This window comes from Sardina pilchardus, chromosome 20, assembly GCF_963854185.1.
Source record: "Sardina pilchardus chromosome 20, fSarPil1.1, whole genome shotgun sequence".
NCBI lineage: Eukaryota > Metazoa > Chordata > Actinopteri > Clupeiformes > Clupeidae > Sardina > Sardina pilchardus.
The window spans coordinates 6,416,076-6,439,197 of NC_085013.1; the positions used below are offsets into that span (position 1 = coordinate 6,416,076).

General features: G+C 42.6%; 2 protein-coding genes and 1 long non-coding RNA gene across 5 annotated transcripts in view; 2 read left to right on the forward strand and 1 right to left on the reverse strand.

Moving 5' to 3' along the window:
- The window catches only part of LOC134068220 (metastasis-associated protein MTA1-like), a 32,447-nt gene extending 29,083 nt beyond the window's left edge, over nt 1–3,364 (forward strand). For 2 of the 3 annotated variants that reach the window (XR_009936619.1, XR_009936620.1), the window contains exons 16-18: nt 1,157–1,309; nt 2,180–2,364; nt 2,597–3,364. Coding sequence is in view for 1 of the 3 variants with exons in the window: in XM_062523809.1 (XP_062379793.1) it covers nt 1,157–1,309; nt 2,180–2,289 (263 nt within the window). In the remaining 2 variants the exon portion in view is untranslated. The remainder of the gene's footprint in view (nt 1–1,156; nt 1,310–2,179; nt 2,365–2,596) is intronic. The other variant, XM_062523809.1, reaches the window with a different exon arrangement.
- Nucleotides 3,365–6,135: 2,771 nt separating this feature from the next.
- On the forward strand, nt 6,136–10,979 carry LOC134068221 (leucine-rich repeat and immunoglobulin-like domain-containing nogo receptor-interacting protein 3). The gene is made up of 2 exons (XM_062523811.1): nt 6,136–6,225; nt 9,505–10,979. The coding sequence occupies exon 2, from the start codon at nt 9,517–9,519 to the stop codon at nt 10,936–10,938; it is 1,422 nt and encodes a 473-aa protein (XP_062379795.1). The 5' UTR covers nt 6,136–6,225; nt 9,505–9,516; the 3' UTR covers nt 10,939–10,979.
- Nucleotides 10,980–19,479: 8,500 nt separating this feature from the next.
- On the reverse strand, nt 19,480–20,612 carry LOC134068224 (uncharacterized). Its single transcript, XR_009936621.1, has 3 exons — nt 20,436–20,612; nt 19,783–19,876; nt 19,480–19,569 (listed from the first exon to the last, which is right to left on the reverse strand). It is a non-coding gene; the product is annotated as an uncharacterized LOC134068224 (long non-coding RNA).
- Nucleotides 20,613–23,122: the final 2,510 nt, after the last annotated feature.

The window sequence follows — 23,122 nt, forward strand, 5'->3', positions numbered from 1 at the left end:
TAGATCAGTTATTTGCTTATTATTCCTCTAGTCTTTTTCAATTATACTATTAGTGTGAATGATTGTCTTTAAAATAAAGTAGCTACAAAGTCATGCAAGATACAAAATAATTTTAAAGGAATTTAGGCATAACAAAGCAACACAAATATTGGCAGATTTTTTTTTTTTTTTTTTTTTCCACTTTGGATGTTAATGAACTCGTTTGTTTGTCTGTAATTGAAATGTTGCCTGTAATTATGTCAAAGTGTACCTGTTGTTGTGACTAGTGTGAGTGATAGCTGGTAGATGTAATTATGCTTATCTCCCTCAACAATGGAATTCTCTTCTCTGATTGGCTGATGGGGTGGCCATTAACTTCGTATAACCTGCTACCTTTGAAGTAGTTCCCGTATCACACTTGAATATTAATTCGCCAAACCCGTTCCAAAGTTTTAATGAACTGTCACGTTGCATCCAAGCTGAAATACAGACGTGCAGAACCATAGTAACATTGTAGCATATGAGGGAGGTGGATTGTAGCTAGTTGGATGCCATGTAGGCTATAAAAGTAGCGATCTTTCAAAGTTAAAGTTAATCAGAATCCTGGGATATGCCCGCTTGACAACGGGAGAGATAGAACTAACGACTGGCTTTTGGCCGTAGCAACCAGCCATTTAGAACTAACGACTGGCTTTTGGCCATAGCAACCATCCATTTAGAACTAGTAACGGCAGTTTTGTCCTGCAAGTAGAAAGTTGATATGTAGCGGAAAGTAGTCCCACAATCAAGACAGTTTTAGCGATGTTAACGGACGCAACGGTGGAATAAAACTATGTTCTAAATATACAGGTTATGAATACAAACGGGAGATAAGCGGGATAACGGCCTTCGAGGTCGACCGGTTCGATGGAAATAATGGCACGGCGGAGGTAACTCCGTCTCCGTGCTTCGCACGTCGCCGGAGTTCTAGACCTCCACCTAGCCATTATTTCCATCGAACCGGTCACCTCGTCGGCCGTTATCCCTTACTTACTGGAGTGTGTCCTGTAGTAGTGACTAGTGTGAGAGATAGCTCGTATAATTCTATGTTAACTGGCGTCTTCGTCCTGTAGTAGTGACTGGTGTTAGAGATAGCTTTTATAGATCTATGTTAATTAGCGTATTCGTCCCGTTCCAGAGGCCCACCCGTGTCCCCCCAAGCCAGAGGGCCAGCGCACTGCCACCATCACCACCAGCAGCATGACGCCCATCAAGTCCTCGCCCATCCTCAACAACGGCTCACCCACCATCCTGGGCAAGCGCAACTACGAGCAGCACAACGGCCTGGAGGGTGAGAGAGAGAGAGAGAGAGAGAGAGAGAGAGAGAGAGAGAGAGAGAGAGAGAGAAAAATGCATGCAGACTTTTAAATCCGCTTTCTTTTCCCGAAAAAAAACCCTTGATGAAATGCCACCCAGTAATGAAAGTGCCTGTGGTCACCGGCCCAACAGTACACATGCCAAAGGGCTGCCAAGTCCTCTGATGCACATTTTCCTTCCATTTTCCTTCCTAGCACGCGCGCTTATTCTCTGTGTGCATGTCTCGTACGGTGTTTGTCTTTGTGTTTACATTCTGAACCTTGCAGTGTTGGCTTTTGCCCATAGAGGGCAGATTCCTCAACGTTTACTGGAAATGATGGTCCAGCGGGATTTCATGTCAGGGGTGTTGTTCAGCGAGCAAGACACATAACCACAGCCACACAACAAAACCCACACTTAAACGTCCATTAAAAAGTAGGAGCGAGGGGGGGAGGCTTCACTGAGGTTTACCAAAGTCCTTCTAGGCAAGTCTCTTCACTCGGCAGTCACATTGCAATGTTTTTTGGGCATCTGTTTGGGCAAAAATGCACGTGCGTAAAGCTTCACGACACCATATCTGCACCAGCGGCAAGATCACAACACATGATTGGCACCATGTATCCACATGTCGACTTTTTTGGTATGGAAGGGGCGGGATATGTGTAAACAACTGCCATATTGGCGTTACAAACTAACCCCATGCATTTCTGTGGAGGATTTGAGTGCTGTGTCTCTTCTTTTAAAAAGTCTCTAGGTTTACATGCAAAATGATTTTGTATCCCTTATTGTCTCCTTTCTCTCCTTTACTTTGGTCTTTCCTTCCTCCTCTCCTCTCCTCTCCTCTCCTCTCCTCTCCTCCTCTCAGGCACCAAACCCAAAGCGCTCACCCCTCAGTGGGACATCATGTCCAAGCGTGTTTGTGAGCCGGGCAGGACCGCCCCCCCTCTGCAGGACCAGGTTCATGAGCTCGACTGACGACCCCCCGCCCCTCCCCTCCCCAACCCCCTCACCCTTCAAGGTGACCCCTGCACCATACTGCACAGAGACAAGGTCAGACATAAATCCATACACATAAATACATACAGTAGTGTAATCCAGCCTTATATGGTCATTAGACTGTCCTGGCGTAGAGGTCACATAAAAATAGGTTCTCTTGTATTTTTCTTGTATGATGACCAGTGCCATGAACTGGGGAAAAAAAACTGAACACTGTTTGACCTTTAAAAAAAAAAAAAAGAAAAAAGAACTCACGGGAGCGTGTGTGTGTTTGGTGTGTTTACAGGCCTCAGACAGGAGGCGGCTGAGGGAATATGACGTCCACAGTGTTTGACCACCAGCCAGCCTGCACTGTCCACTCTGCCAGTCACTGAGCCCGAGCCTTGCAAGAACCGACCAATCGTCTCACCGGGTTATAGGCTTCAACCTATCTGAGGGCTCGGCTGTCTGTACAGGACTGTTTAATCACCATTATTATTATTGTTGTTATTATTGTTGTTGTTGTTATTATTATTATTATTATTATTATTATGACAATGTCTGCCATTGTAATATTATTCTTGTTCTTTTTTTTATCAGCTGTAATCATATGCTTATCAGTTTATTGTTGAAAAAAAAAGAAATTGAAGGAATGCAAAAAATACAAAAAAACTAAAAAAAAAAAACATGAAGCCCATTGAGGCCCGAGAGAACTCCAGGGCCACCTGCATCAGTTTTGCCCTGTTTTTTTTCGGTTCTTATTTTTTTCCCTGTTTTCCGAACTGTAAAAATGACAAAAACATGAAAAAGAGAGGGGATGTTTTTTTGTATGTTTGTTTGACTGGATGAATTCCCCCCTCCCCTGTTCTGCTTGCAATTTTTGATTTTTGTTTTTATTTTATTTTTTTCTGTTTTGTTTGTTTTTTAAAGGAAAAAAAAAAGTCCTCTAAATCCCCTCTGCACGCTGATGGATTTAACTTATTGAGAAAGACTGAAACGTGCTCTTTTTCTACCTTTTCATAAATAATGCATCTTCTGCTTCGATGATGTCATTAAAAACAAGACTATTTGGTTGCTCTGCGTCTGGTGTGATTATGTAACCCACGAGAGGCACAGTACACAGTGGACACGACTCTTGCCTAATTGATATGGGCTGATTGAAAATAAAAAAAGAATTATCACATCAAAATGGACTTGGAGATAGAAAGAGAGGCAGAAATGAATGGATGTAGAAGAGAGGGGATTGCTATTTGGGGGCCCACATATGCAGCCTTCCATCCAGAACAAGGTTTATGCCATAGTCACATCTTAGCAGGTTGTATCTCTCAAGTTCGCTTGAAGTTGTTTGACCGTAAGTGAACTCGATCCAGGGGTCCCTGTCATGTGACTTGCTGTGAATCTGTTCACTGGGACACCTGCTGTATGTAGTGCTTTGCAACCTAAGCTCAAGTTACAGGTCCCCCCATATATTGAAGTCTTACAATGTTTGAGGCAGCTAATAAACAGACTTGTAATTTCTATTAGGAGTTATAAGTTTATAAGTTAGTGGCAAGCCTGGACGGAAGCTTTGACGAGCAAAAAGTAAGCTAGTTGAGGTTACTTTGAGGCAAGTAGGCCTACTAGAGACAATAAGCTAGTAGTTATATTTGTGGGTTTTCTTTTGCAACATCATGATGATGTATGAGAAATGTACACTCCAATTTGAAAAATAGCGTTTTGGCAGTATGATGGTGAATCTTGGAACGGTTCATTTGATTTTTCCAAATGATACAGATAGAAAGTATATAGTTAGGCAGAGAGGTAAGATGTAAATATCTCCGGTAGAATAGGCAGCAAGAATGTGAGCATCAGTGATTAAATATTTCTCTGATTGCATCCCTTTTGGAAGTTCCTTATAGGTCTGACTCTGCAACAACTCTACAGATACAGAACCCTTCAGTGGAACTCAAAGGAACTAATCATTCAGGAAAAGATGCGGAACTTCCAGGGATCTTAGTTCAGATCCTACAAAGAACCTCTGGGCTTTGTCAAGGCTCCACCAGAGATGAAGGATCTTTGGCTCCACCCTCTGTGACTGATTGATTTGCTTAGTGTCACTGTCATCCCCAGCAGGTGAGTGGTCAGCCAATGACACAGGATACACACTCTTCCCCTCACTGCCTCACGTCACGCCACTCACCACCCATTAAATATTTGTTAGGTAGCAGCTGGTAAACAGAAAGACACCTCTGAATAGACACCTGGGGGGTATTCCGAGTACATGGTTTAGTGACAAACCTGGGTAAGTTAACTCAAAGTGGTAAACCTCCTAATAGAAGAGCTGTATGGATCATTTGCCTGACCAAACAATGCCATAGGGCTCTTCTTGTAGGAGGTTTACCACTTACTCATGAGGTAACTAACCCAGGTTTATCACTAAACTCTACTTAGAATACCCTCCTGGGCCTCTAAAAGGTGTGAATAACCACCCAAACAGATGTTTAGGGCATTGGTTTGAAGATCCTAAAAAAGCCTCTGAATTCGGAGGTCATGGTTTTACCATGGTTAATGTGGGTTGGACTCAGTTTTAATGATGGTGGTAATCCCAGTAATATGCTGTAGGCTATATGCCTCGCTCATGTGTCATCAGGCCCATCAGTCACTAGACCCTGGTATTAGGGGAGAACGGAGACTACTGTTGTGCAACTGCTTAAGTGTATTTCTGGTGGAAACAGATTTATTTATTTATTTTTAAAACATCTTATCTTAGCAAAGGTTCTTAGCTTGCTAACATTATCAAGTTGATTGTTTCCACTGGATTCTCTGCTAGAATCTAGTCTCAAGGCCTTTTCCATCACATAAAGACTATAAGTTACTACTTCCACCACCAATTACACAAAACTATGTTCATCATCAGTGGGCCTACTGTTGCATCAACAGTAGCTGGCAACTCTTCCATCCCAATTTGAATGAATGGACACAATTTCATCCTCCAAAAGACTAACAAAGGCCAATGACTAATCATTTTCTTTCATCCTGACCCGTTGCCTTGGCTCACCTTAGAATGCAGAGTGGCCGGGAGGTTCTCAAAGAGGGTTTGTATGGCCACTGAAAGGTTGCCATGACATCCAGGCAACCCAGTGAACCCTGTCCAAAACTCAGCTCCTGACCTGAAGGCTTTGTCACGTAGGCCTATGAAGCCTCCAATCACACTGGTATTTTCATGTAGGATTACCCCACTGGGGAGCATGCTCAGGAGGAGAGCTAGATGTAACTTACTGTAACATACTTAGTTTGTTTGGTGAGGAGAGTCAGGATATATATTTTTAATTAAGCTCTTTTGGAGTTTCAGCTTCTATAATAAAGCCAGTCAAATGATGCATGGCTTGACAGAGGCCCAGGATAATGAAAATGCTTAGGTGTAGACAAAGGCAGTGTTTATTACATGTGTATAAAAAGCTAATTAAAATGCAAATGTATGACCATTCTGTTAGATTTACTTTAGCCTACTTTTATATAATGTGCAAAATACCCAACTTGCGCACTAATTGACACTGTATAGCTCTATAATATATGACAAGATTTTAAATTAAATTCACCTGACAATATAGATTTTACTGAAAAATTACCCTCTGACATTTTCTGTAGGCAGTAAAGTGATGGAGAGTCCACTGGTCACGAAAGAGTTAAGCAACAGAGCGAGATCTGAGGAGTCCGAGCATGTGCTGCGAACTGCTGCAGTGAAGTCAAAATGTGTCAATTTTCATTGGATAGCAGAGAGAAAGCAAGAGGGAGAGCGACAGTCTGGGGAAGAGAGCGAGTCCGACCGAAGCGACAGTGCCCGAAAACCTGCGGAAAGCTGGGACATTTCCCTTTAGGTTAGCCTTTTAAACTGAATATCTACGCTTCTTGTATTTTCGGAAAAACACACATCTACAGTTAAAGGACACATTGACGGTAAGCACTCTAACTATGTTCACAGCAGTTTATGCCGGATGCCGGATGTCTGGATGTGTTATAGCCTACCAAAACAATCGTGCCGCAAACAATCCCGTGCTTCAATGAGGTTTATGTGTTGCGTTTAAAGGCTGATTTGTAACCTGCAGGGATGCCACACGCGTCGCCTTTATGTCGACATTCTTACCACTAAATTTACGTTCATTTTGCTGACAAAAACCTGTCCTATTCGTCGTGTCTGATGTGTCACGGCTCCCAACTCAGCTGTCCCACTTCTTCAAACGATGTGTCAGTCACTGCGCGTATAAATATTTATTTTCCACTGACAGCAGAGATTTCTACAGTTGGGAATGATATTCACCGGTTAGTATATGTCAGTGGTATCAGCCGGCTACTTCAGCGCAAAATACTCCTCCTGCCTTGTCATTTTTACAAAGCCTCTGTAAACATAAGCTTAAAACGGGTTCTTAAAGGACAAACGTTTGGGGGGACATCGTCCGGCATCTATGAACTGTCCACGGCCTCATGAGGTACCGTGACGCATTGAATCATTTGATACTTTGAATCATTTGATCCTTCTCCGGCCGGTGCGCTGATGCTGCAGCGACTGTGGTCTCCCACGTCCGCCGAGGCCTGCTCTGATATAGCACTAAATCCATCGGGGAAGATTATTTATGTGTTCAGCGCAGCTGTCGAGATCCCTTGTCTGAGTTAAAGGGAAGGTCGAGACATCAGAATTCTGGGCAGACTAAGAAGGAAAAAAATCTGCTTTTCAGTCTTTACTTATATAAACCTCACAGATCTGATGAACTCATCCCCTACCCTCCCCTTCCATCTCCCCCTCCTACTCTGCACAGTCATCGCTCCTTTGGAAGATGGCGGATCTTTTTTCTTTGAAGATGTTTGTTTGTAAAATGACTCAGAATGGTGGCAAAGCCTGGTGAGCTACGTCTCTCTGTCTTTGAAGCGTGATTCTGAGAGAGGCAGTTCGTCGTTGAATCAGATATACCTGTCAAATGAGGGAGAGTTGAGTCTAATGCCAGCCATGCTCTTCTCTTGAGGAGCGACACTGTGAGCTATGATACCTCAGTTACACCTATAGTGTCTCCCATCACCACACAAAACTGTCCATCATAGTGACTTTTGTTAGAAGTCACAGATTTGTATAACAGGAAAGTCCTAACAGTTGCCCTTTCTCACTATTCCAATGACAGAAACAAGATTCATTTGGGCAGGTTCAGGATTATTAGTCCATCCTAACAATCTAGCTGTCTTGCTCTCCCAAGAGAAAACAAGTGTTATCCCCAGCCAGAAGCTCTGTTGCACTGAGGCCTCATGTCCTTGTTGGACAGCACCTCTTGGGAATTCCTGTGCGATTCTATCTGAATTCCGTTGAATCGATGGGAGCAGCATTTTAATGGGCAGCCTTATTTGTGTTCACACACACTCACACACATACACACATACACACTAACACACACACACACACACACACACACACACACACACACACACACACACACACACACACACACACACACACACACACACACACACACACACACACACACACTCTGTGGCTCACATTGAGACCTCATTATCAGTCTTGTCTGTTGCCTTGCTTTTCAAAAAGAGGGGGAAAGAAAAATTATAAATCTGTCTTTGAGTTGCTCTTTTCTTAACTCATCTAGGTGTAAATTCCAGGCACAGCTGCCTTGTACTTGTGTAGCTGTCGCCAGAGCCCGTAATCAATCTCCGCTCGGCTGGAATCTTTTCCTCTCCTCTTCCTTCATAATCCTGCCGCGGCCCCTGTAGCGCGGTCGGTGCCTCCAAAACGCACACCCCAGCCTCGCGCTCGTCTCTTCCGCCGTCTCCTGGTCTTTAGTCTGTGTGCAGACCTAGATTCGATCGGCGATACGAGACAAGACTGGGTCAGCCGCCTTAAAACTCCATGTCGTGGACACTCTGAGTGATGCGGCTCCACTCTCCCGAGTGTCAGACGTGTTTAAGGTGAAAATGTCTCTCGGGAGGGCACAGAGAGAAAGGGCTGTGTCGTTATGCAACATTAATCATTCTTTTCATTGAGGCTTTGTGATATGCCTCTCTGCTGTTGTATTAATTACTGCTGAGAGTCATTGACCTAAAGCTTCGAGGCATGATTAAAAAAAAAGTCTATATCTTCGCAGTGCACTTGAAGCTATTGTGGGTCTTTCTCTCTCTCTCTCTCTCTCTCTCTGGTCTTTTTGGTGTGTCTGTGGACCTGTGGAATGCCTGCGCTCTGATTGGCTCAGTAATGCTGGAGATGAAGGAGCGTGGGATTGCCATGGCAACCGCGTGTTTGGCGAAGTCTGTTCGACGTGTGTGTGTGTGTGTGTGTGTGTGTGTCTGTGTCTGTGTATGTGTGTGTCTGTGTCTGTGTGGCAATCAATATACACCGCAGGGCCTGTCACAGCGAGGAATAAGCAAGCAAGGGCTTACAGAAAGGGAAGACTCAGGAAGGAGAGGGGAGTGTGTCTGCGCATGTGACTTCGTTCTTGGATGTGTGTTTATGTGTGCGTATGCGCCTTCGTTACAGGAGCACGACCATGCCTGCCCCTGTTTCACCGCCTTCAGCTACTCCATCCTCCTCCATCTGCTCTCCCTCTCTCTCTCTCTCCACCACCACCCCACCCTCCTCTCTCATCTTTTCTACTCTTCTTTCCTCTGTCTCTCTCTGCCCTGTGCTTCTAATACCAATCACTTTTTATCCCTCTCATTATCTTTGCCTCTGCCTCAGCCCTGGGCTCTCCTGTGAAATAGAGGCTTTTAGCGATGGGCTCTCATCCGCTCCCTTACTGCTTTGCTCTCTTTCATTTGTGCTCTCTCTCTCTCTCTCTATCCCCCTCTCTCTCTCTCTCTCTCTGTCACTGTCTTTCTCTCTGTGATTCTGATGATGTGATGTTTGATACGGATCTCTCTACTTCCTATCATTTGCTCATTTGCTCCTGTGCCCTCGCCTCTTATTTTAATCTCTTGTGTAATGGAAGCCTTCACTGATCTGATCTCCTTGTCTTTTTTTCTCTCCCTCCCTTTCCTCTTCCTCTCTGTCTTTCTCTCCCTCTCTCATTCTCTTACCTCCTCCCAACCCCCTTTACCTCTCTCTTGTTTTTCACCTGTCTTCCCCATTCCCTCTGTTCTCCCTCTCTCTCTCTCCCTTTCCCTTTCTCTCTCCTTTGTTCACCTATCTCGCTTCCCTCCTTCCATCCCTCCCTCCCTCCCTCCCTCTCTTTTCTACTGCAGTTCTATCTGGTCATGGTGCTCTCTCTGGCCTCCTGTGTTTCGGTTCGCTCCTCCTCCTCCTCCTCCTCCCTCCTCCTCCTCTCCCGCCTCCTGCCGTCGCTCCTTCTCCTGGCCGCCCTCCTCGCGTGCCCGGGCCCGGCGGGCGGCTGCCCCGCCCGCTGTGAGTGCTCGGTGCCCACGCGCTCGGTCTCGTGCCACCGCCGGCGCATGCTCACCGTGCCCGAGGGCGTGCCCATCGAGACGCGGCTGCTGGACCTGAGCAAGAACCGCCTGCGGAGCCTGGCGCCGCAGAACTTCTCCCAGCTGCAGCAGCTGGAGGACCTGGACCTGAGCGCCAACCTGCTGGCCTCGGTGGAGCCCGGAAGCTTCCGCGCCCAGCCGCGCCTGCGCACGCTGATCCTGCGCGGCAACCAGCTGACCCTGCTGCCGCGCGGCGCTCTGGCCGGCCTGGGCGAGCTGCGCGCGCTGGACCTGAGCCAGAACAAGCTGGTCGTCCTGCTGGACGGCGCCTTCGAGGAGCAGCGGCGGCTGGAGACGCTGGAGCTGAGCGACAACCAGCTGGTGTTCATGGCGCCGCGGGCCTTCGCCGGCCTGCTCTCGCTGCGGCAGCTGGCGCTGGAGCGCTGCAACCTGTCGGCCGTGCCCGGCCAGGCGCTGGCGCAGCTGCGCGCCCTGGAGACGCTGCGGCTGAGCCAGCTGGCCAACGTGGCCGAGGTGCCGCCGCACGCCTTCCGGAACATGCCGCGCCTGCGCCACCTGACGCTGGAGCGCCTGCCGCTGCTGGAGGCGCTGCCCAGCCCGGCGTTCCTCGGGCTCAACCTCACCACGCTGGCCGTCACGCAGACCAACCTGTCGGCGGTGCCCGCGCTGGGCCACCTGCGCCACCTGGCGCTCCTCAACCTCTCCCACAGCCGGGTGCGGGTGCTGCGGGCGGGGGGGCTCCGCGGGCTCGCCAGGCTGGAGGAGCTGCACCTGCGCTCGGCCGCGCTCGAGCGCGTGGAGCCCGACGCCTTCCTCGGAGCGCCGTCGCTCCGGCTGCTGGACGTCTCGTCCAACCGGCTGGCCACGCTGGAGCGCTCGGCGTTCCCCGAGGGCCACGACCTGAGCCTGCGGGCGCTGCGCATCGGCCGCAACCCGCTGGTGTGCGACTGCCGCCTGCGCTGGCTCCTGCAGAGGGCGCCGCCGCTCCTGCACGCCCCGGCGACGACAGACAAGCGGAACCCGGCGACGACGACGCCCGACGACGCCCCGCCCGAGTGCGCCGCCCCGGCCTCCCTGGCGGCCAAGACCCTGCGCGAGGTCTGGTCCGACGCCCAGCTGGCGCGGCTGGTGGTCTGCACCAAGCCGCGGGTCATCGCCGTGGCGACGCAGCCCGTCCAGGTGGAGGAGGGCCAGCGGGCGTGGCTCAACTACAGCGCTATAGGATTTCTATAGTGATCTATAATATTGCTGTGGTGTTCTGTAATACCTTTATAGTACTTATCTTCTCTATAGTCTTCTTATAGTAAAGTTGTATGATATTCTTGTAGTGGTCTGTAGTGTCTTTGTGATAATCTTACCCTATAGTGTTCTTATAGTACAGTTGTATGATATTCCTGTAGTGGTCTGTAGTGTCTTTGTAATAATCTTACCCTATAGCGTTCTTATAGTACAGATATATAATATCTTCTGGTGTTCTGTAATATCTCTATAATAATCCTGCATTACAGGGCTAGTACAATATTATAACTTCTGTGGTTTTCCTATAGTGCAGTATTATAGGAAAATAGCTCATAAGTTGGTGATTGCCTTATAAAGCAGAGCAATACAGACATTCAGGTGGTGTCAAGTGGTTTTGTCCTTGACAGAAAAGAAAGAAGTGATTCACTTGCCATTTGTCATACGGTAGGCTATATTAATAGCCTACTTTAAGCCTACAGACACGACTCAAAAGTTTATGCTGTGTTTTTTTTTTTTTTTTTTTAACACTTGGAGGTTTGGGGCCTTTGCAGGCACTTTGAGGCAGTCTGCTATACCTTGAGATTTTTTTAAGTTTTTCACCTAACTAAAAACACCTATGCAAAAGTGGCACATATAGTTATAGCCTATTCTAGAGGTCGTCCACAATAATTATATGAGTAAAGTGGATGTAATGAAATTACTTTTTTATTATAATTCAGTGTAAACATAACTATTTCAAAAACGATTTTCAAAGGTAAAAAAACCCCGCTATAAATATATCTAGCTAAGACTTTTGAAGTTTGTACCTTGAAAACAACGGTGTTGGCTTCATTAAGTAAAAAGATCAATAAATATGTTTTGTCAGACTAAATATTGAGTTTCAAATGCAAATTAAAGTGAATGGGCTTTTTGAATGGGCCTGCTGCAGGTGAGGACTGCAATCCTAGGATTTTCTTTTATTGTTTTTACAAAGTGCCATTAATACATCCTCCTTTAAACATATACATTATATTTGGAAAGTAGTTGATTAAAGGTTTCTAATGGTGTCACTTATATAACAAAAAAGTAGATCCACCACGCTTCTGCAGCATTACATCTGATGAATCAGATGAGAAGGGGCTGTGTAGATATACTAAGAGTAAAAACTCGGAGCAGCACAGATGAACTTAAACTGGATTTTAATTAAGGTGTTGATGGGGGAGGTGAGATCAAGAACACTGATCTGCCTTGGGTCAGTTACAGTACAGTCATTTGTAAGGAAAGCATTCCAGGAAACAGGGAGTGGAAATCTGGCCCAAAACACCTAGGACAAGCCACTTTCTGAGGGCCTCAGGGAGGAGGCCATCAAGCTGTTTTAGGAGCCATTCAGCGGGACAGTTACCAAACATTATTTGCCAATAGGAGGGGATTTTAAACTCCAGAGGGTTAAAGATGTAAAACGACATGTGGAAACGCGCTTATTTCCTGGTGGACGCTTGTCTGAAGTTTGAAATCATTGGACTTCCATCACTAACATTAGGTAATGAGGTATGTTAAGAGTCATTGCACGAGAAAACCAGGCAAAACCAGCAGGAGGTAGGAAGATGGGGGTCGGCCAAATCGGCTCATACTTTGTATGTGATAAGTATGTGGAAGTTGAACTATGAACAGCCATATACTTAAAGCCCTCGAACTCTTTTTTGTTGTGGAGTTCTGGGGCCCCTCTCAGAGAACCTCAAACATCCATCAATTCATGGCTGAAAATGACTGAAATTGCCATTTCTACCCTGATTATCCCGATAAAGATATGAACATGAGCTTTATGTTTCCATAGAGCTTAGGTAGAATAGTTTTAAAGACCAAAAGGTGCACTAGGGGGTTATCTGCACCACTGAAAGCAGAATTTTCATCCCTCTAAAATTGGTCATTTTTAGGAGGCATTATCTCACATTCGCAGTGGCTTTGGTGGATGGTTTTACTGTTGCTGGACAGAGGAACATCTTCTGATTCAAAAACAATTGTCGTCTAATTGGGCCACACATAATGTGCGCCGTGCCAGGAGGGTCTTTACGGGGGGTTTTCGGGTTTTGGAGTATAATAAACCAGGTAATAATATCTCACTATAGGGTAATTTATGGTCAATTTTTGTGTCACTGTATGACAAATTGAAAAGCACTAGAAAAGCAGAAAAGCTAGAAAAGCACTCAAAGAGTGCAGACCTCTGCATGCATTGTTGTTCTTGGTTGTTATACATTTGAAACTAGACTATTCAGATCGCCACCGAGTGGCCATACCATGCCATTACATCGCAAACATCTGGCATGACATCTGTTTGTGATGTAATGCCATGGTATGGCCATGTGATGGCGATCTGAATATGGTTTATCATAGGCCAAAACACGAAAAATCCTGCTAAAGACCCTCCTGGCACGGCACACATTATGTGCGACCCCCATCTTCCCACCTCTGCCTGGTTTTCTCATGCAATGACTCTTAACCATGGGGGACACAACAATAACGATAGGCTTGCCATTTAAATGTAAGTCTTAGGAACACCCTGTTCGCTGGTCAGAGGTGCTGTTGCCAGAGTAAACGAGGGCAGCAAGCTATTCCAGACGGAGAACTGTTGAGAAAAGAAGAAATAAGTAAGCGTACTGACAAAAAAAAATGAGATTTCAGCTAGTTTTAGGGCCATTTATTGTAACACATCATTGAGGTATAGATGGACATTGGGATTCTTATTCACAAAATACATATCTTTATGTTTAATGTACTTTAACATTGGTTAACAGGAGATGTACTATAAGATAGCTTTTCAAATAAGAGCAATGTTGCCGAAACTAATCATTCTGAGATCTGACGCCGAAGAACTATATTTGAACTATATTTCAATGGATTAAATACTATAAGTACTTAAAATGTTGTTAATCTGTTTCATGTTTATTTGGAATTGAAACCATCCATCCATCTATATGCACACATTTGCAAACCAAATCATTTAAGAAGTAGGCTTTAGTTTGTCTCGTCTTGGCTGTTTTGGCTGCAATTTTTGATGGGATTGTACTGAGCGGTCTGTTTAGAACTGAATATATTTGTACAATTAAAATGGGTATTTGTGAACATGAACACTCGGACTGGCACACGCAGTTTGTTTTAGAATTCAGCAAATATAATAACTGTGCATAAGTGTCTTTTAATTTCACAAATGTGTTGTCCCGTTTCAGTGTTCTTTTGTATTGTGCTGTATGATATATAACATTTTTGAAAATGAAACGGTTATAGGACTCAGCATACTTATTTAATACTGGTGCTTGGATAAGATTCTCTATTGCAATTTCCATCGAGGCTGTCAGGTATGTTTGCATTGGTTTACCCAGTGTTTTCAGAGATGCATCTCTCTGAAGAAAACTTCTTCCTGTAATAGTCGATGCAAACTGGCCAAAATCTGACCATGGCTGGAAATGGTTTGCGTTTGGGAATTTCTCGCCACAACAAAAAAACTTTAACAACTTGTTGTGGGACAAACTGTGTGCCATTAAATAAGGTTTTTAGATAACCATTGTTTGATTCGAATGTGAAGGCTGAGGTTGCCCAAAGAGGTCCCCAATTCCAAATGCTGGTTGTTAAATGTGTCAATTGATGGACATTAAAAGAAACATTTTCTCTGCCGTACAGCAGTTCCATTTTTTTAACAAATGAAACCAGTGATGTTTCAGCCTTTTCTATGTCACTAACGGAGATTGACTGTTGCAATAACAAATTAATACTAGAACACAACAAAAAAAAGTGTTCCAAATAAGGAGCTTGGAGAAGCCCAGGTAGCACATAAAACGCATAAAATAGCAGAAATGCCCTCCATTCCGACGCTTTCCAAAATTTCCTGGTATTAATCGACCGTGGAGACCTTGTTATTTCAGTTGGCGGTTTCACACTGAGAAGTTTCCTGTCAAATTCTTTAATGTTTCGCCCAATATACCACGGCTTTAAATGGTTGCAAGAGTCCAGCCAAAGACCCATCATCTGTCTACAAACTCCTAATAGGACACAATGCATATAGTCGGGGATAAAACCTGAAACTATGTCAAAATGCGGTAGCAAAAGGATGGACGGTCCCTTGACTCCATGTTTTGTTGATTGTGTATGGTAGGCCTCTGTGGCATCACTTTTAAACTGGATGTGAGTTCTGTCTACCTGTGCATGTTTGTTGTAAAAGTATGACCTCACAAATCCTCTCCCCTTTTCTACAACCTCTCCAGGATGCAAGCACCAGTCACAACCAAATTTCCCATTAAACTGCTTACAGTTTCTGAGTATTGTCCTTGCAATAGCATCGGATGAACACACTAAAGAAAACACTCTAGATACGCGCGATATGCCTGTACTGTCTATCCACAGTAATGGATTTTTAGCAAGGTCTCTGCACTCGTCCACAAAGGGCTTTAGAAATGTGTCTATACGGGGTTTTTGGGAACCAAACCAAATAGCCGATACCATAACATTGTCTTTTCTTTGGGTAAAAGGCAATTCATTTATACTAAGCTGAAGTGGCCAAAGTGAATAATTTGAAGAATTAAAAATGGGTATACCATCACAGTTCCACGACAACGTCAGATCATCAGATTTTAAATGTCCTTCTTTTACCAAATTTTGATACATTCTCCCTTGTGTGATGTCACTAATATTGTCTACAGCATGAGTAGTTTTACTTTGCAAATCAACGCCATGGTTCTGCAAAGTATCCATTACAAGATCTCTCACTGACATGGATAGAAAGAAATGACCCTTTTTTAAACTGGTGCTTTCATTGAACTCCAACCCACAGTGGGAACAGGCAGTATCCTCATGTTGGTTGATGCTGTTTTGACAATCTCCACAAAAGAAATTTGTAACAGAGCACAGGGTTGGTTTACCAAGGAATTTCTTGAAAAGATATTTTGATGCTGGGACCAAGTCAGGAACAAGCAAATTAATCAGTCCAAGTAGGTCAGTCAGCGCCGAGCTAGTCAAGTGATGACGCAAGACAAAGAGCATTATGGCTAACAGGCATTGCCCTTTTGTGACTGTCGCACCTGTGTAAATTGGCTCTTCATTCTGCAAGACAACATATTTCCAATCAGATTCATAATTTTAGATGCTTTGATTAATTATCTCTTGATGGTACATAACCTAAACTGACCTTGTCCGGATTTCCGTTTTCAGTTTGTGAATCTCGGGTTAAATCAGCACAGTCAAAGTACTCCTTCGGTCAGCAAAATAATAATAAAAAAGTATTAGCTAACTATGAATGTTTTCATATACTTCACATATACCTTCTTAGTTTAATTAGAGTTGTTATAATGCTACCAACCATGTCCGCATCGTCTTCATCAGATGATATATCGCATATTTGAATATCTGAATTGCCCTTTAATATGCAAAATGTTCATGTTTAAAGTACCATTCAAGCAGTCATTTTAATATTTGTATGTCAATATTTGTATATGAATAGCCTACTGTAGTGTGTCACAATGTGCCATGGTATGGGGTACATTCAGATTTCTTTACGTGAATGGATTATCTGATCTAACTAGAACTACATCAACTAACCTCGTCCTCTGAGTCATCACTTTCATGAGGATGACGAGTAGCTTCAGCAACACCAATGGGCACCTTAAATATATATTTAAATGAAGACACTGAGACTACAAATCATTTGACAGTGACTTCTCATCAAACTTATTGATAGGCTAGATGTATATAATGAATTCTGGCAACCATGTTTTCGTCATCTTCATTGTTAGTTGTCATTTGCCCTGAACAGCCCTTAAATAGAGACAAAATGTATTTCTTTCAGTCACTGCAATCAAGTCTTTCTATTTAATGCAGCATTTCGTTTACCTAACCTTTTCCATTATAAATATGGTTATTAGCCTGGAAAACCAGCGCCAACTGCTGGACGGCAAAATGTTTTGCCTGCATTTGGGTCTGGCCTCGGACCACTGTACATTTTGAAAACACTGCCCTAAATCTGGCAGATGGCAACTAAACCAATCACAACGCAGAGATGTGTTTTGAATCAACGCGGGCGAGGCAGAGGGCTCTGGGGCGGGGTTTTGAGGGAGCGTTGGCCTATAGGCACAGACACGGTTTGAAAGACAACGGGTTGTGCTCATCAACAATGTTCCGTTGTATCCATTCATCGAGGCCAGACTAAATTAGACATCCAATCCATTTAGGCTGGTTTATCAGGCTATATGGTTATACTTATTTGTTGTTTTCACTGCAGATTATTTGTAACGAGTATTCTTAACAAAATAGTTCATGCCAAAACTATTTAGATACAAACACAGATTAATGTTTGTACATGTATGTTTGCAATTGGTGTAGATTCATCATTATTAACCCATTCGATTCCAAATTATTTCCTGACATGAAAATATCACAATGTGTCAATATTTTTTACAATTTCATTTAAAAAGTGGGTGGAAAGGAGTTTTATGTTCAATCAATTGGGACTGTTATAATACATAATTAGATTTTTTGAGATTTTTTGTGACACATTTCATACAGCACTCCATCTGGAATAGCTTCAGTTGCCTTAGTTTACTCTGGATTCAGGACGCCAGCTAACCAGCGAACAGTGGGCGACTGGGCGTCCTGAGAGTAATTACATTTAAGTTGCAAGCCTATTGTTATCGTTGTGTCCTCAGTGGTTAACAGTACACCATTACCAAATATTAGTGATTGAACTAAAATATGAACTTTATTAAGCTTGACTTAGTTATGATCGGATACATGTAGCCTATATTTACAGTATACCTAACATAATACAAATTCAACTGTATTTTGGGCTATAAATTGATGATATCATTGTAATATTGTAGAGTTGTCGTCCACCTTGGAAGAGAAATAACCTTCTTGTATAGGGACATAAAGTAATTGTTTTAATCAAAACCAAAGTTTATGTTAGATAAAGTCATCGGTAACACTTTACATTACAGATAATAAGGTAGTAATTGTATGGTAATTTCTATGTAATTTCATGGTAACAATCCCTTGTTACCACTTATTACCATTAATTGTCATGCAGTTACCCTGCTGTTTCAAGGTAATAGCGATGCAAACAGCATTAATTAAGGTGGTAATTTCTATGGTATTTTGATATAATTTTATGGTAATAATCCTTTAGCCACTTATTACAAGTTATTTCCATGCAGTTTCCAGTGCAATAACTCTGCAGCTTTTAGGTAATACACTCTCAGAAATGGAAGTACCAGTGTGTACCTAAAACGGTACAAATGCTTGTCGCTGGGGCAGTACCCTTTTGAAGTACAATAATGTACCCCTAATGCAGGTACCGTTTGGTACCCTAGCCATTTGTACCCATCAAGGTACACTTGTGTACCTGCAATGACCGAAATGTACCTGTGTATATCATTACAGCATAGCAGCCTTAAAAGGTACTAATCTGTACTTTAAGGGTACAACCCCAGTGAAAATTTAAGGTGGTATAATTGAAATGTATTCACACAACCAATAAGTAAATTAAAATGTTTATTCTGAGAGAAAAAACACTTTGTGATATTACACACAATACTCCACATGAATACAGGTACATAAAAGTTAACACATTCATATCAAAACATCAAAGTATCTTACATTAATCAATATGCATATTAACGTAAAACATGTTGTAACTCTTTATGTAAGTGTAAATATAAAACAGTTTGATCTCCAATATTTTGCTTCCACATTGTGTTTATATGCAGAGGGAAAAAAAATATTAACTTGCACCATAGGTGATCAACATTAATAACCTTGATCTATATTATACCAATATTTGAGTTAACCACTTCACACAAAAAAACCTTGCATGCTTTTAAGTTCATGTTAATACTAACATATGAGATGAAAATGTAGTATCTGCTTACCGTCACCACCATTACAAATGCATTAAAATGTTACAAGAGAAAAGCTCCCAGCACTATCGCATCTTGTGCTTGTCACTTAAGGTTTTTACAAAACTAACATTGTCCTTGCAGTAACTTTGCAGTTGCTATAATCTTAGAATTCTCATGTTTGGATTCACAGTGCATACACTAATTGAGTAAAAGATACGCGTCTTGAAGTGTGATACAATGAGTCACAATGACATCATTGAGTAGTATCTCAGAAAACAATGTGAAAGCCTAAGCAAATATTAGCAAGCCTATAAACATATACAATATAAACACACTCCAATCCTTCCATTTGGGTAGAATGAGGCGTGCCATTAAAAAGCCAAGAGTCTCAAAAGGCACTAAAGTTCAATATCAAAAACTGGCAGAAATCCAACAAATTCTTCAGGAGGACTTCGACTGGAACCTTACTTGATCTACAGGACGTTGACATATTTTCAAGTAGTGGTATCACCAATGACAGCAGGGGTTGTACGTCTGTTGGAAGCAAAATGTAAACACAAACCTCAGAATTAGATATTTTCAACCACACAAATAAATAGCCTCAGACAGATTGTGTAAAATACACATGTATGCAACTACAGTATGTCAATCCACTCACCTGGCATTGATCATTGCTAAGTCATTGCAAGTTCCGTGGACTGTCTGACTCTCCCAAAACTTCTCCATACATCCTTTTCACCTTATATTCATAAAGCTGCCCGCTCCGCTATGCGTTTGAGAGAGAAATGGCATATGCAATACATTAATATAAATTAAAAAATGACACAATGAAACAGCACAAGATGACCCTAAGCAATAATTTCTCCTGGACAAACTAAACAATCTAAAAATTGTCTGTATTATTTTCATTTCTATGTGCATTTAACATCAATAAGAAAATTACTATCAATAAGAAAAACGACCAAGTTGTGTTACTTACGTAGCCATTCCTTCAGTAAAAGCAGAGCCATAGTTTTCTCTATCACTCTGAGTAGAGGTACTTCCACACGCCAACATTCTGCCTTGGTGGTTATCTGTATGAGAGGGATTAACGTTAGCAGCTAGCAGAACGTTTCATAAGGTTCATATGGTTCATAAGGTTAGGTTACTAGCGAGTGCTAATGTTAGCCTTTAAGCCAATTTGACTCAACAGTATTCACTAACTTCACATTAAAATGGGAAACAGTGATAAAACACACACAAAATACCTTTCCTTAACATCTATCATGATAGTCATGCATTACCGAAGGCGTTTGAACACCGTTTAAAAATATTCATAGCTAACATAGGCTACGTTGCTAGCGAATGCTAATGTCAGCCTATTATGCCAACAATTTGACTCAGTTAACAGTATTCAATATTTACAAACCCGAATTTCGATAAATTGCAACTATACCTTACCTCATGCATTACTGAAGGCGTTTGAACACCGTTTCAAAATATCTGAATATAGCTAACATGACATGGGCTACGTAGCTAGCGAATGCTAATATGTTAGCCTTTAAGGCAGCGAACAATTTGATTCCGTTAACAGTATTCAACATTCAACAGTATTTACAAACTGAATTTCGATAAATTGCAACTACATCTTACCTCTGAATAGCGTTGCCTCCTGTTCCATAAAGATTATGCCAGCACCACAGCACGTTTCCCCACACCAAGCTCCTCTGCTGAAAACTGCTCCTCCATTACTTTGAGTGAGACGAAAAAATAACGGTTGCTCCCGAATCTCCTCCCCTATCAACTTCTGAGTGACAGTCCATGGGCTTTTTGTACCCATAGGTACAATATGGTGCCTTGGTGAAAAGGTAGGCTACATTATTTATGTACCCGAAATGGTACCTATTAGTACCAATACAAGGTACAGGGTCAAAATTGTACTTGAAAGAACGAAAATGTACCCCAACAGTACCCCTATTTTTGAGATGCAAACAGCTTTCATTTTAAGTATAATAAAATGGTAATTATTTGAAACGTTACTTATTGCTTTTGTTTAATTAGGCTACCTGAAAAACAAGGAGGTAATTTCCAGACTCTATCTATCTATATATCTATTATGTATCTATCTATCTAGGCTATCTATCTATCTATCTATCTATCTACAGTAGCTGTAGCCATAGGGCCAGAATGGGTGAATGCAGCCTCTTTCCGCTACACATGGCTATGGCTATGGCTATGGTTATTTAGCAGACGCCTTTGTCCAAAGCGACATACAAATAAATAGCAATACAAATTAAATAACAGTGAACAATTACAAAAAAAGGGAGAATAGCAATATTATCAATACAACAATCATTTAAGCACTAATCTAATGAGAAATAAAACAATGAAATGACAAAAGCAATCAAATAAGTCACTCAGTTAATTATCTAATAACAATAACTATGGCAAGGTATGGCTAAATTTAAGGACAATAGCAGAATAAATGTAACATTTTAACAATGGACAAATTATAACAAAACAAAACTATTATACAAACCATAACACATAACAAACACTCAAAAGACTAAGTGCATATTAAACAAATATGCCTTAAGACCCCTCTTAAAAGATCCAAAACTGTTGCTTGAACGGAGAGCACTGGGCAACTCATTCCACCAACACGGAACCACTGAAGAATAGGATCTACAGATTGACCTAGCATGTATGGTTTGTCGACATAACAGACGCTCCTCAGAAGATCGCAATGGGCGGTTGGGAATGTACATCTTCGTCAAAGAACTGAAGTAGCTAGGAGCAGATCCAGTCAGTGTCCTATAGGCCAGAGTGAGAGATTTAAATTTAATTCTGGCTACTATAGGGAGCCAGTGGAGAGTAACTAGGAGAGGGGTTACATGTGTCCTCTTTGGCTGATTGAAGACCAGTCGTGCTGCAGCATTCTGAATCAACTGTAGTGGTCTTAATACGCAAGCAGGTAGGCCAGCTAACAGGGAATTACAGTAGTCCAGCTTGGAGATAACCATTGCCTGTACAAGAAGCTGAGTGGAATCTTGTGTCAGATAAGGTCTGATCTTCCTAATGTTGTACAGGGTATACCGACATGACTTTGCAATTGAGGCAACATGCTCAGAGAAAGTAAGTTGGTCATCAATTATGACACCCAAGTTACGTGCCGATCTAGTTGGAGTCAATGAGGATGAATCAAGCTGGATGTTCATCTGTTGGGGAATTTCTGTTTTTGCTGGAAACACCAAGAGCTCAGTTTTGGAAAGATTAAGCTGAAGGTGCTGATCCTTCATCCAGATTGAAATATCCTTCAGGCATGCAGAGATCCGATGGGAAACACTAGAGTCCTCAGGTGGGAAGGATAGGAAAAGTTGAGTGTCGTCCGCATAGCAATGATATTCAAATCCATGAGAGCGAATAATCCCACCTAAAGAAGTGGTGTAAATAGAGAAGAGGAGGGGCCCTAATACTGATCCTTGAGGGACTCCTGTAGTGAGGTCATGAGACTTTGATGTCTGTCCCTGCCAAGACACGCTAAAAGAACGCCCTTTAAGGTAAGATTTGAACCAGTCAAGAGCTTTCCCAGAAATTCCCAATTGTTCTCATATCTCATAATGTTTTATCTTTCCCAAAATCCCAAACAGACAATATTCTGTAATAGGCCTACTCTAGGCTAAGATGTTCCACTCATACATTTTTGATATTTAGATTAAAAAAAAAAAAAAAAAAAAAAAAAACTTGATTAGGCTATTGGGCATGATTAGGCATGATTAGGCTATTGCTTTTGTTTAGGTCAAAGTAAACTGGATAGCTACCTCTTCTGGGTCATCACTGTCAATTGGTTCAGAAACAGCGTCTCCAGTGGACTCCTTGAAATCAATTGATAGTTAATTAGACCACAAGACCCTTGCATAATGAAGCCTATTACACTCATTGTGACTGCAACCTAGGTAGTTTCAAATAGACTAACCCAGTCATAATTGTCATCCGAGTCGTCGTCATCCAAGTGGTCCTTTAACAAACAAATATCAATAATATCAATAATAGACAGGCTGTCTAGCTAGCATGTTAGCCATATGCTACTGATCTACGTCACCGACGTATTACCGTCGATGGAGCCATTAATTATTTAATTACCACTTGAAGTTGCTTTCTGTTCGACAGCGTCTGTCTGGGTACGGGGCATTCGTCATGTTTCAACCATTTCTTATATGGTCCCCTGAGGATGTGTGGACGAGGCATTTGAGCAACGAAAAAAGGTGAGTAGGCTTATTATTTTCCCGGCTTCTGACGCTATAATAAAACTAGTTCTATAGTTCTAGATTGTGGAGCGT